The 12867-nt window shown below is 37.2% G+C and overlaps 1 protein-coding gene across 5 annotated transcripts in view; it reads left to right on the top strand.

Annotated features, from left to right (window-relative positions):
• ACTR3B (actin related protein 3B) overlaps nucleotides 1-9581 on the top strand; it is a 39000-nt gene extending 29419 nt beyond the window's left edge. For 4 of the 5 annotated variants that reach the window (XM_039348644.1, XM_039348642.1, XM_039348645.1 and 1 more), the window contains 3 exons: nucleotides 5479-5604; nucleotides 6725-6808; nucleotides 9079-9581. In XM_039348644.1, coding sequence (XP_039204578.1) covers nucleotides 5479-5604; nucleotides 6725-6808; nucleotides 9079-9285 — 417 coding nt within the window. In that variant the 3' untranslated portion in view covers nucleotides 9286-9581. Of the gene's footprint in view, nucleotides 1-5478; nucleotides 5605-6724; nucleotides 6809-9074 lie in introns of all 5 variants that reach the window. The other variant, XM_039348643.1, reaches the window with a different exon arrangement.
• The last annotated feature ends 3286 nt before the right edge of the window (nucleotides 9582-12867 follow it).

Here is a 12867-nt window from a genome sequence, read left to right as displayed (position 1 = left end):
TTCCTGGAACCAATTAACGATGAGTACTGAGGTACCACTATATTGTAAGCTGGAAGAAGAGGGAGTCAAGCTATTCTCCAAAGGACCTGAGGCAGGACAAGAAGCAATGGAAACTAATCAGTGAGAGAAGCAACCTAGAACTAAGGAGAAACTTCCTGACTGTTAGAACAATTTATCAGTGAACAACCTGCCTCCAGAAGTTGTATATGCTCCAACACTGGAGATTTTCAAGAAGAGACTGGACAACCATTTGTCTGTAATGGTATAGGGCAGTGGTTCTCAACCTGTGGGTTGGGACCCCATTTGGGGTCGAATGACCATTTCACGGGGGTCGCCAAACAAGGCTGTCTGCCATTTTTTCACCTTTGGCCACGCCCCTGGCACCCGGTGATGTATAAGTGGTTGGGGGTCACCACAACATGGGGACTGTATTATGGGGTCACGGCATTAGAAAGGTTGAGAACCACTGGTATAGGGTTTCCTGCCTAAGCAGGGGGTTGGACTAGAAGATCTCCAAGATCCCTTCCAACTCTGTTATTCTGTTATTCTGTTAGAGGGTGGAATAGAAATTTAATAAATAAATAAAATAAAATAATAAAAAATTTAATAAATAAATAAAATAAAATAATAAAATAAAATAATAATAAAATAAAATAAACAACCAGACAAGAAGGGGAGGTGCCCTCAGTAGCTTAATGGCCACAGATAGCAAAAACCCACCTTCACTTACTTATGACTGGATCAAGCAGCTAAAAGAGACTTTGGGAAATTTTTACCCTTAGACTTGCAAGATTCTATTAATGTAGCCCTACAATAAAGTAGGATTGATCTATCTTGTTGTGTCAGAAAATCTCCTCTTTCTTTCTAGAGATACTTCTGGTAGAATCTCATTTACTGTGTTTCTAAGAGTTAAGGAAACATGACTTCTTTTAATTCCACTACTGCTTTTTTTCCCTTGAGAAGCACATCATGTGCAATTTTCTTTTTCATGAATTTATTCTGTAGATTTCGTTAATGTCCAAAGTTTTCTTTACTTCCAATTGAAGATAAGTGTTGAGCAAGTTTTCCATTTCGCTTTTGAGATTTTCTTTCACCCAATCCTTAGGTACCCTGATAAAGTACTTTTTACTATTCTATTTCACTATTTCCAGTTTAGCTTCCAATATATTTGGAATAGAAGTTTAATAAATAAACAAAATATTTAGCATTTTCAATTTCTCTGAATTAATGATGTCTTCTTGTATCCCACCTACAGATCTTTTTCATTTCTTTATCCTGATATTCTAACTTGGCCATTCAGTTGTCCTATTTATCAATAAAGTCACCTTTAAGAGAATCCATTTTTATTTCAAAATCCTGTTTTAATTGTACCCAGAATTTTTTTTCATTAAAAAGCAATGGATCAAGGGACAGTTAGTCCTTGATCTATATCAGTCATAAGTCACTTATTTTTTTAGGGTGGTTGTAACTTTGAATGGTCACTAAATGGATGGTTGTAAGCCAAGGACTACCTGTGTACAATTAAGAATAAGATTTAAAAAATGATACATAGATATAATATATAAATTCCAGATAATAGTGTGAGAAAACAGATATAATGAAAACCCTTAAAAGAAGACTACAGTCTAGTTCTAAGCATTCAGTTCTTAAAAGTTTTTTAAAATACTGTTTATACTAAAACTCAAACTCTGTCTGCCTATCTTAATTTAAATTTAATTTCAAAATGGAAAACCCCCAAGCAGTTATTCCTTATCTTGGAGCCCCCCCTTGTGGCAAGAAAACAATCTCATAAAGTTCATAAAAAAAAAGAATTTAAAAATTTGATCAAATAATTGCAGATGAAACAAAGCTGTTTGCATTAGGAATATAACCTGGTTGCAGGAAATAAAATAAAAATAAGATAAATAGAATCACAATAAAAATAAATTGTTCTCAGATTAGTAAAAATCATTATTAGTAAAATTGTATTGAAAATGCCATTTCTTTATCAATCTGTGATGCTTGTTGAGCTAGAAAGAGTAAAATAAAATATAAGAATTATTTCCTTTGCTAAAAACTTTCTAGCTATATTAATCAAATCTACTGTAGTTTGCTACTGTCCATGTCCCTCCTATAGGCAAATTTATAATTTTAAAACTATTATTTTAAAAAATGTTAAATTCTTGAACACTAGAAAAAAGGAGTCAGTTGTAAAAATAAATAGGGCTGGGCTTCTGAATTCTAAAAACATAAATGTACAAATTCCAAAACTGAAGAGCAAAGCTCAAATGTTCAAAAGGTAGCTAATGAAAAAAATTTAAGTTAGTAGATTATTGAGTGAAGTAATCCTTAGTAAAGAGAGTTCAGCTTTGTTGACACTCATTCATCACTATCCATAGATGACATTTGGAGCAGGCTATAAATCACTCTGAAGATTTTATAGTGTTAACAATAGAAGAGAATATTTGTCGTTCATGGTTGAACTTTGGCGTCCTTGGCGCTCTCTGAATTTGGTTGTTTTCTTGCAGACGTTTTATTATCCAATTTACTAACATCATCAGTGTTAGTGAGTGTGGGGATTGCTCCTGTACTTGCATTGATTATGTTACCTAGTTGGGTAATGAAATGGCTGCAAGAAAAGAACCAATCTCAAAGAGCACATGTTTATAGTGTTCTGGGGTCATCTTCTTTGGAATAATCTCCAGTTTTTTCTCTTGGGTATCTTGACATTTTATCATAATCAAGAATGAAAAAGGGAAACTGGAAACAATTTGTCCACTGAAGAAGAAGACCCCTTCTTGATTTCATGAATGAAGCAATACCGTTTTGTCTTAAAATACCTTCATAAAAGGAATTTCAAATGAAAGCCCTTTTTGTATACCTTACATTGGTATTTACTATTGCTTTCTAGCCATAACGTATTTGTGGATTAATTAGTTTTGTTGTACCATACACAATATAGGCATTTCTAGTTAACATTAACACCTACTTTATTACCCTTTTGTTATTATTAACTGCTGGGCAAACTTTTCTCCATGAATAATGGATGGATCATCTAAAAGTTTCATTTCTGACCTTCAATTTTATAGTACATTATTATTCAAATAATTTTTACAATTCAATGTAGAAGTTATGAAGATTATTTTCTGCATCAAAATTCATCAGTTTCCCATATTCCATCATCAACTGGGTTTATATATGCTGTAATAAATTCTCTGATTCTCTTCTCCAATGTTTAGGCTGATCTTATTAACCATTCTAGATTTATTTGCTATTAGGTAGCAGAAATTTTCTATGTTCCTTGACTTATGGCCACAATTAGAACCAAAATTTCTGTTGTTAAGTCATGCCCAATTTTGTGATCTTTTTACCATGGTTGCTAAGTGAATCACTGCTGGCGTTAAATGAATCGCCCAGTTGTTAAATGAATACGACTTCCACCATTGACTTTGCTTGTCAGAAGCTGGTTGGGAAAGTTACAAATAGTGATCACGTAACCCTGGGATGCTGCAACTTTCATACATACAGTACATGTCAATTGCCAAGCACCTGAATTTGTTTGTGTCACTGTGGGGATGTTGCAACAGTCGTAAATGTGAGGACCGGTTGTAAGTAACGTGTTTTCAGCCATGGTCTAAGGTTCATGAGCATGAGCAGAGGACTGCCTGTATTGCTGTAGCTGAGATAAAGGAATTAATAAAGGCTAATTCTCATTAGCCTTTCTAGTCATTTGAAAGAAGTAAACCAACCATTTTCTTAAAATCCATATCGGTTTAATTAGCCCTCATTATTGCAATCTGCCATGTGAGGGAAAAGGATTGGGCCTTAAATCTATTTAACATAATAAATAATATACATATGTGTACCCTTCTATAAACTAAGGTAAATTATGAGGTGAGATAAAATGTCTATGACCTTCTCAGTTATGGAAATTTGGAATTCTTTGTTCTAAAATATCTGATTAATTTTCACCCTATCTTCAGATGCCCACTTAAGATCTTATAGCTGTTGGTTTAGACTACTGTTTCTTAACTTGACAAGTTTAAGATGTGTGGGCTTCAACTCCCACAAGCTAGCTGGAGAATTCTGGGAGTTGAAGTCCAACCATCTTATAGTAGCCAAATTGAGAAACACTGGTCCATGCTTAAATTAATTTGTTCCTTTTCCAATCTAGCTGCTGCTTTCTTTCACTTCTGATTCGATTCATTTTGTAATGGAGATCCTTATTTTAAGCTATATCTTGAATGCTAAGAGAGTTACCTCACACATAGTTGGAAAATTATGATTAAAATAATTTTGAGAGATTTGGGAATGGGCAACTGTTGCTCAGCTGCAGTAAGAAGGCTGTACTTGAGAGCAAATTTGCTGAGATTAACAGGAGTTAACTTTCACTCCTAATGATGGGCATTTATATGTTTTCATTGCCTTTGCTGTAGAGTAGAATTTGATAAAAATTCTGTGCAACTCACAGACAGCTAGTAATATAGCCCAAGATAAGTATACTGAAGAATTGTCTTGGGCCGCATATAAAATATATAGTGTAATTACTGTATATAAGTCACATAATAATGTTAAGTTAGGTATAGTTTATAGTAAAATATAGTTAGTGTATATAAATCACATAATTATATGATTGTATGATTTATATACAGTAACTATACTATATATTTTATATGCGGCCCAAGATAATTCCTTTTCAGTGCAGCCCAGGCAAGTCAAAAGTAAGTGGACGCTCAGTGTGAAGGTAGATGCATCCATGAGGTATCTGTGTCAAAAAATGGCATCTTTGCACTAGAAACTCGTGTAAACTTTCGTAAGTGAAATGCTTGTGAAAATTTGATTGCACTTTGTGCAGTGATGATGGTCACCAACTTAGTTTTTTGATCTCCCTGCAGAATGACCATCAGTAGATCAGTCATGTCATACAGGAAGTCCTTCATTTACTACTGGTCACTTAGTGATCATTGGTAGTTACCATAGATCCCCCCCAACGATAGTTATGACTTGATTTTGAAATTATGATGCCCGTGGCCACATATACACTCCCTCCCTGTGGTCATGTGATCACATTTTGGAGACTTGACAACCATCTCATTTTTACAGCTGATTGCTATGGTCGTTGGTCACATGATTGTGGTTTTCAATGTTTTTTTGCTGGTTTCTGATGTTTGTTTTAGTTTTCAGCAAAAACTGCCCTTGGGGTAAAATGGATTCACTTAAGACCATGGCATGTGCTTAACAACTGCCACAAAAATGTCATAAAATTAGGCCTAACATGTAGTGACCCACTTAATGACTGCAATACCTTCCAAATATAATTCCAGGCTCAATAATGGTTGTAGGTTGAGAACTATCTGTATGACTGCACCTGACCTATCACATTTGTGTCCTGCTATTCCTTAAGGAATAGCCAAGAGAGAGAAGATCTATAGATCTGATTGTTTTAAAAAAAGTTTGGTTGTATTGTCTAAAGCCCAAAAATGTTTCTTTGTCATGTAGAATGTGGTGCTTTCAGGAGGATCTACAATGTTTAGAGATTTTGGTCGTCGTTTACAGAGGGACTTGAAAAGAGCAGTAGATGCTCGACTAAAAATCAGTGAAGAACTCAGCGGTGGTCGAATAAAGGTAAATTGATTTTATTTCCCATTAAATGCCTGAACAAACAAAGGGAGAGCCCTGAGCTGATTAGCAAGGCCTATAAATCAGATGACATTTTTACATGCTAATTGCATTTATTCGGGCCAGTATCCTGCTCGGAAATGATTGACAAAGAAGAACATTATATTATTTATATGATGATAGTCAGTTGAATTCTTCAGGTTTAAAGAAATGTCCAATATCCAGAAAATGCTAGAACATTTTCAGCTCAGCTTATTATTTTGTAACAAAAGTGAGATTTTTGGCAGTCAAAGGTCTGGTTGCAAAAATTTAGTTCAAAGGATTTCATTCTGGTTAATAGGGGATGAATGAGAGTCATTTCGGTGTGGCAGTTAGGGCATCAGGCTAACAAGTGGGAGACTGTGAGTTCTAGTTCTGCCTTAGACGCAAAGCCACTCTTTCTCAGCCCTAAGAAGAAGGCAATGGCAAATCACATCTGAAAATCTTGCCAAGAAAACTGAGGGATTTTGTCCAGCTAATTGCCAGGAGTCACGACAGGAAGGGAAAAAAGAAAGAAAGAAAGAAATAGAAAGATCTAAAGTTAAGAAAGGAAGGGATGGAAGAAAGGAAGGAGACAAGAAAGAAAGAAAGAAAGAAAGAAAGAATGAAAGAAAGAAAGAAAGAAAGAAAGAAAGAGAGAGAAAGAAAGAAAGAAAGAAAGAAAGAAAGAAAGAAAGAAAGAAAGAAAGAAAGAAAGAAAGAAAAGAGGATCAATATTTTCTCTTTGCTGGACCATATATATCCATGCTGGGATTATAGCAACAGTGTAAAAAGAAATAGCAGAACTCACAATATTTTAGGCGGGTGCTTGAATTTGGCAAGTATAATTACATTCTTTCTAGTAGAATGATAAAGTCTCTTGCATTAGGAATGGAGAGCTCAAATCTTGAGTATTGGGCCATAGAGATTTGCAACCCACATTGCTGGAATCTGAGCCAGCTTTATTAATTCCGAACAGATGGTTATTCAGAACCTCTTTTCCCGTAATAACTCATTAAACACAGTGTGCTGTTCCAACTGGTAGGCCTGGTTAATTCAGCCTGTGTTGTGTTCTGATAATATTCTGTTTTTGTTTTGTGTTTTGCAGCCGAAACCTGTGGAAGTTCAAGTGATCAGTCATCACATGCAGCGTTATGCCGTCTGGTTTGGCGGATCTATGCTTGCGTCGACGGTATGTCTTTTATTAAATCAGCTGGTCCCAGGAAAATTGCACATCATCTGTTTGATTCCTAAGCAAGGAATTGGTTTCTTTATTGTTCCCACCAGCAAATAAATTCACTGTTTTTTCCATTGCTGGTTAGACTTACACCTTGCATTACTGTAATAAGATCAATATGGAGAGAACAAATTTTGTTAGGCAAAATCTGGCAAAAAAAATCACATTTCTCAATTAAAAAAAGAATTAGGGACTGCTAAAGTTATCTGATTAGATTTGTCTACATCCAAAGAACGTACAGGTAATTCTCACAAGTGGTTGCTTAATCACCATCCAGTGTACTTCCCCATAGCTACCTATGACTCATTTTTAGAGCTATAGTGATCACATCACATGATCTGTATGTTGGGCACTTGGCAACCTGCTCACCTTTGTAGCTTTTTGCAGTGTCTCACAGTCACATAACTGTGATTGGTGACTTTTTTGGCCTGTTTCTAGTGTTTTACTTCCAATTTTCAGCAAAAAGTGTCTGTTGGGGAAAAACAGATTTGTTTAACAATCATGGCATTTACTTAATGATTGCAACATTTCCTTAAAAGAAAAGTCATAACTCTGAAACTGATCATGTGATGCCTTGGCTTACAACCACAATCTTATAATTCCGGACTCAATTCCGGTCATAAGTTGAGGATTTCTTGTAGGGTATAAACTCAGATGATCTGCATTTAAGAAGTAATCCTAAACATTTTAAGATGTTTGCAATTGGCAATTGCTGCTTTCAAAGCCCAGGACCACATAAATACGAAGCATAGAATGGCCCAAAGCAGACATTCTGATAGAGAGACGTTCTCTGAGGACGGGCTACAGCAGGAGTCTGAAAGCTTGGAAGACTAAATCTCTGGTTCCAGTGACTAACCCAGATTGGTTCCTTCAGCATTATCCTGGGACACGTATATTTGCCTTTGTTCCCCAGCATCTCTGCTTCAAATTCCACTATTTGAGGGGCTGCCACAAAGAAGAAGGGAATCAAGCTATTTTCCAAAGTACCAGAAGGCAAGACAAGAAACAATGGATGGAAACTAATCAAGGAGAGAAGCAACCTGGAACTAAGGGGAAACTTCCTAACAGTGAGAACAATTAACCAGTGGAACAGCTTGCCTTCAGAGGTTGTGGATGCTCCATTACTGGAGGTTTTTAAGAAGAAATTGGATAGCCATCTATCTGAAATGATATATGTCTTCTGCTTGAGCAGGGAGTTGGACTAGAAGACCTCTAAAGTCCCTTCCAGCTCTATTCTGATTGACTGAAAGTTCTCCAGCCTTGAGTCTTGGCTAACTGCTCAGTGTACTGAATTGCTGTCATAGAACACTTTTTACAATTCTGTAGTCAGTTCACAAAAACTCAGAAAGGTGCATCACCTTTTCAGTCTGTAATTTGGAATAGCCTCGAGCCGATTCTGAGACTTCCAAGTTCAGAACCAGCTCTTTCTGGTGCTAACTTAACAGAAGCAAAAATAGTAGGTCAGATAGGACTTTTGACAAATAGAACATAATTCTTTATTGATCAAGTGTGATTAGACGCACAAGGAATTTGTCTCTGATGTATAAGCTCTCATATACATACAAGCAAGAAGTGAAAAATCATGATCATAATCATAAAATACAATCATCATAAATCATAAGATACAATATTCAGGGGTGGTCATGGGATGCTTAATAAGCAATCAAATCATAATAGGATATTAAATAAAAGCAATCAACATAAAATGTAAGATACACACAACAGTGTTATAGTCATAAGATGCTAAAGAAATAGGTAATAGGAAAGATGAGAAGGATAATAGTATTACATGGTTTGACATTCCAGGGCATAAGACAGTGTTGTGGGAATTAATTGTTTAGTAGAGTTATGGCATGGGAGATAAACTATTTTAATCTATTTTGAGAAATCATGGTGTAAGAGTAGACTTCAGCAAGTTTTCATACATGTAGTCACTTTGCATCATAGTATAACGTCTGCTAGAAATGGAACAAAGTCTTTCTGTATTGCTTTCTTTAAATTTCTGTTCCTTGTCCAAAGGGCTTTTGGTAAAAAAATATCTTAAGTATATGTGTCTCTTTCTTTCAAAATTAACTGCCATTCCCATCTTTGCCCTGTGTAGTGAATTCACCTGTGAAGGTGATCATGTACCACCAATTTTTCTCTGGACTGGTTCATTTTCTTGATCGTACGTTTTCACGTGCAGCAGCTTCTGATCTATCCTTAATTTTTTTTTTCTCAGCCAGAGTTCTTTGACGTGTGTCACACCAAGAAAGCCTACGAGGAATATGGTCCTGGCATTTGCCGTCACAATCCTGTTTTTGGAATTATGTCATAAGATTCACAGTGCAGCATCATCACAGTGCAGCATCATGGTGCAACTCTGGGGTCTGATGGCGAACTTTCTGCTGATGAGGAGAGAGACTTGGTGCAAATACCAAAACTTGGTGTAGTGTGGATGCCTAGAATGTGCATTAGAATCAGGGACTTCAAAGCAATGGAGCGGCTAGAACTCAGTGGAGAAAAATGACTCAACTTGATTGTTAAATTAACTCCTTTCTGCAAGTTAGCTTCTAGTATATAACATTCGCTTTGCTAGAAAGGGTGAAAGCAGAAACTGTTTAGATCAATGTTTCTCAATCTTAGCAATTTTAAGATGTGTGGACAGCAACTTCCCATGCTGGCTGGAGAATTTTGGGAGTTGTGGTCCAGATATCTTAAAAGTTGCCAGGGTTGAGAAACAATAGCTTAGATCAGGGGTCTTCAAACTTGGCCCTTTTACGACTTGTGGACTTCAACTTCCAGAATTCCTCAGCCAAGCATGATGGCTGAGGAATTCTGGGAATTGAAGTCCACAAGTCGTAAAAGGGCCAAGTTTGAAGACCCCTGGCCTAGATGAACAGAAATCCAGATAAGAACCCAGAATGTGATTTTGTTCCTCCTGAATCTGACATTGGTTTTAACCTTATATTGTAGTATTTCTCAACCTTGACAATTTTAACCTGGGTGGACATCAACTCCCAGAATTCTTGACTGTTATAGTGAATTTGGCAAGAAGAAAGCTTAGCCATTGTAAAATTGGTGTCTTGTTTCACTAAAAAAAAAACATCCCACATTTGCAATATACAAAGGTTTTGAAAGTTTTACACTCATGATTATGTTTGTGGTTGGTTTTTCTGCATAAGAGTACAAGTATCATAATGCCCAATTTTTGGAAGTGATCTGAGTGTTTAGGTAAGGCCTGTAATATCATGTTAACAAGCTACCCAGTGCTATTTGAGAGTGAGATGAGCAGCTTATAAATATAATAATAAGTCTTCCTTGCCACTAGTATAAAACCTAAGATCATTCTTTGAAGATGTTACGGTTTTTTTTTTAATGGCAATGTTTATATTGGGCTGAACATGTTCTGCTTCTGGAATTAATTTGTAAGATTTATTACTGCTATTTATTTGATTTTGGGGGTTATTGTTTTAAAAAGTTTTAAAAATGGGAATTGATGGTGAAATAAAAACAGTTAATGTGTTCACAAACAGCTGTACTTGTTATATTCTATCTTGTTAAATGTTTTCTCCATTTAAAATAGTCTATATTTTGCTATAGAGTGGGGCTAATTTCTCAATATGTTGCTGGAGAAGATATAATATGATTTTTTTGATTAATTTCAGGAAGAACCTAATGCACTTGAGTAAAGAGTCAACCCAGTGCTGACATTTTTTTTTTTAAATTGGCGACTAAAATTGTGGCTGGAATGCAGTCATTTTGCCAATGAATTTTGGCAGTATATTACAGAGATAGTCTGGCAGTGGTGGGATTCAGCTAATTCGCACCAGTTCGGCAGAACTGGTAGCTAATTTTTTGTTGCCCAGGCCCAGAATGGACTTCCGGAAGCGACATCCAGACAGAGAACTGGTTGTTCACATATTTGAATCCCACCACTGTAGTCTGGGTGTTGTGAAAGGGAACTGTGCTTTGCCCACACCTGCTGTGAGTGAACATTTGCTAGCACTCGTTCACCACATTTGTACAAACAGCAGGTTCAGTGACCTAGTTCTTTCCCTCTGCTTAGCAAATTCTGCTAAAAGATTATTCCAATTTCTGGTCTTGGGCAGTTCAAAGCAGACAGAATCTTTTGTCCCTGGATTCTTTAGTGGAATCCATTTTTATTTTTATTTTTTAAATAAATCAGGCTGTAAGAGGACAATTACAACATGTATTTGCAATTTCTTTCAGTTAGGCTAGCTTGACACATCCATGCCTTCATTGGATCTGGTTGGACAAAATAACTGATGCTGAGCAAGCAAAATGTTGAATTATACTAAAATCCAATGAATATTTGAACTCTGTAGTAACTTCCCAACCCTTTAGTCAAGTACAAGACCTGTCCCCAGAATTATTTCATTATTATAAGATGTGATTACTTCATTATGAAATACAGACATGGGCCGCATACAGTGATATTTATGTAATAGTCGAAAACCCATGAGCCATTGGATCATAGTTTCAGAGATTGTTTCCTTACCTAGCACATAATAATAATAATAATAATAATAATAATAATAATAATAATAATAATAATAATAATAATGTAGGAAGGGACCTTGGAGGTCATCTAGTTCAGGGCTAGATGTGGTACATTGGCACCTGGAAGGTGGTATGTGACCATCCTAGAAAAGTAGTGGGGGAGGGGAATGAGCTGAACCAGTGGCAGCACCGCACAAGCCTGAGCGAGAGATGGCTGGAGCTGCAGGGCTGTCAGGGCTCAGCAGAAGCACCAGGATCAGCACTAGGCTCCAGCTGGAGCTCGGCGCTAATCTTGGTGCTTCTGCTGAGCACTGAAAAAGCACCAATCAGCTGGAAAGCAGCACTGATCCTGGCACCTCTGCTGAGCCCAGAAGAAGTGCCAGTCAGCTGGAATGTTGCAGCCCCTCCAGGGTCTTGTGATTTACATTCAGATCTTGGCAACTGATTCATATTTATGACGGTCACAGTATTCCAGGGTCATGTGAAGTGATCAAAACCTGCTGCAACCACCCAGCAGATGGGGGGAATAAAAACCAAACACCCCCCCACCCCACCCCCACTGCCAATCCTCAACAGAAATGCTCACAACAATGAAAACCTTGGACAGGAGGAAGAGCGCCGCCAGGTGGGCAGGCAGGTGTTTTGCTCAGCTGTGACTTGGGGGGGGCACTTTTTTCAGTGCCATTGTAACTTTTAAGCGAACTGTTGTAAGTCGAGGACTACCTGTACTTTATCACTTTTTTTTTTTTTGGTCATCAAATTTTTGACACCTTGCTAGGCGACTGGTGGTACTGGGATACTGCCATATTCTAAAAGTGGTACAATGGGTGAAAAGATTGAAAAGCCCTGATCTAGTCCAACCCGCTGCTCAGGCAGGAAACCCTATACCATTTCAGACAAATGGCTGTCCAGTCTCTTCTTAAAAACTTCCAGTGTTGGAGCATTCACCGCTTCTGGAGGCAGGTTGTTCCACTGGTTAATTGTTCTCACTGTCAGGAAGTTTCTCCTTAGTTCTAGGTTGCTTCTCTCCTTGATTACTTTCCACCTGTTGCTTCTCGTCCTGCTTTCAGGAGCTTTGGAGAATAGCTTGATTCCCTCTTCTTTGTGGCAGCCCCGAGATATTGGAACCCTGCTAACATATCCCACCTCTTCCTTCTCTTTGTTGAACTAGATAGACATACCCAATTCCAGCAGCCTTTCCTTATATGTTTTGGCCTCCAGTCCCCTAATCATCTTTGTTGCTCTTCTCTGTACTCTTTCTAGAGTCTCAATATCTTTTTTACATCATGGTGACCAAAACTGGATGCAATATTCCACGTGTGGCCTTATCAAGGCATTTTAAAGTGGTATTAATACTTCACGTGATCTTGATTCCATCCCTCTGTTAATGTAACCCAGCACTGTATTGGCCTTTTTGGCAGCTGCAGCACACTGCTGGCTCATATTTAAGAGATTGTCCACTAGGACTTCTAGGTCCCTCTCACAGTTACTACTATTGAGCAAGGTACCCC

The sequence above is a fragment of the Crotalus tigris genome, unplaced genomic scaffold (genome assembly GCF_016545835.1).
Source record: "Crotalus tigris isolate CLP2741 ecotype Arizona unplaced genomic scaffold, ASM1654583v1 scf7180000018165.1400786, whole genome shotgun sequence".
NCBI lineage: Eukaryota > Metazoa > Chordata > Lepidosauria > Squamata > Viperidae > Crotalus > Crotalus tigris.
This window is presented reverse-complemented; position numbering and strand designations above follow the sequence as displayed.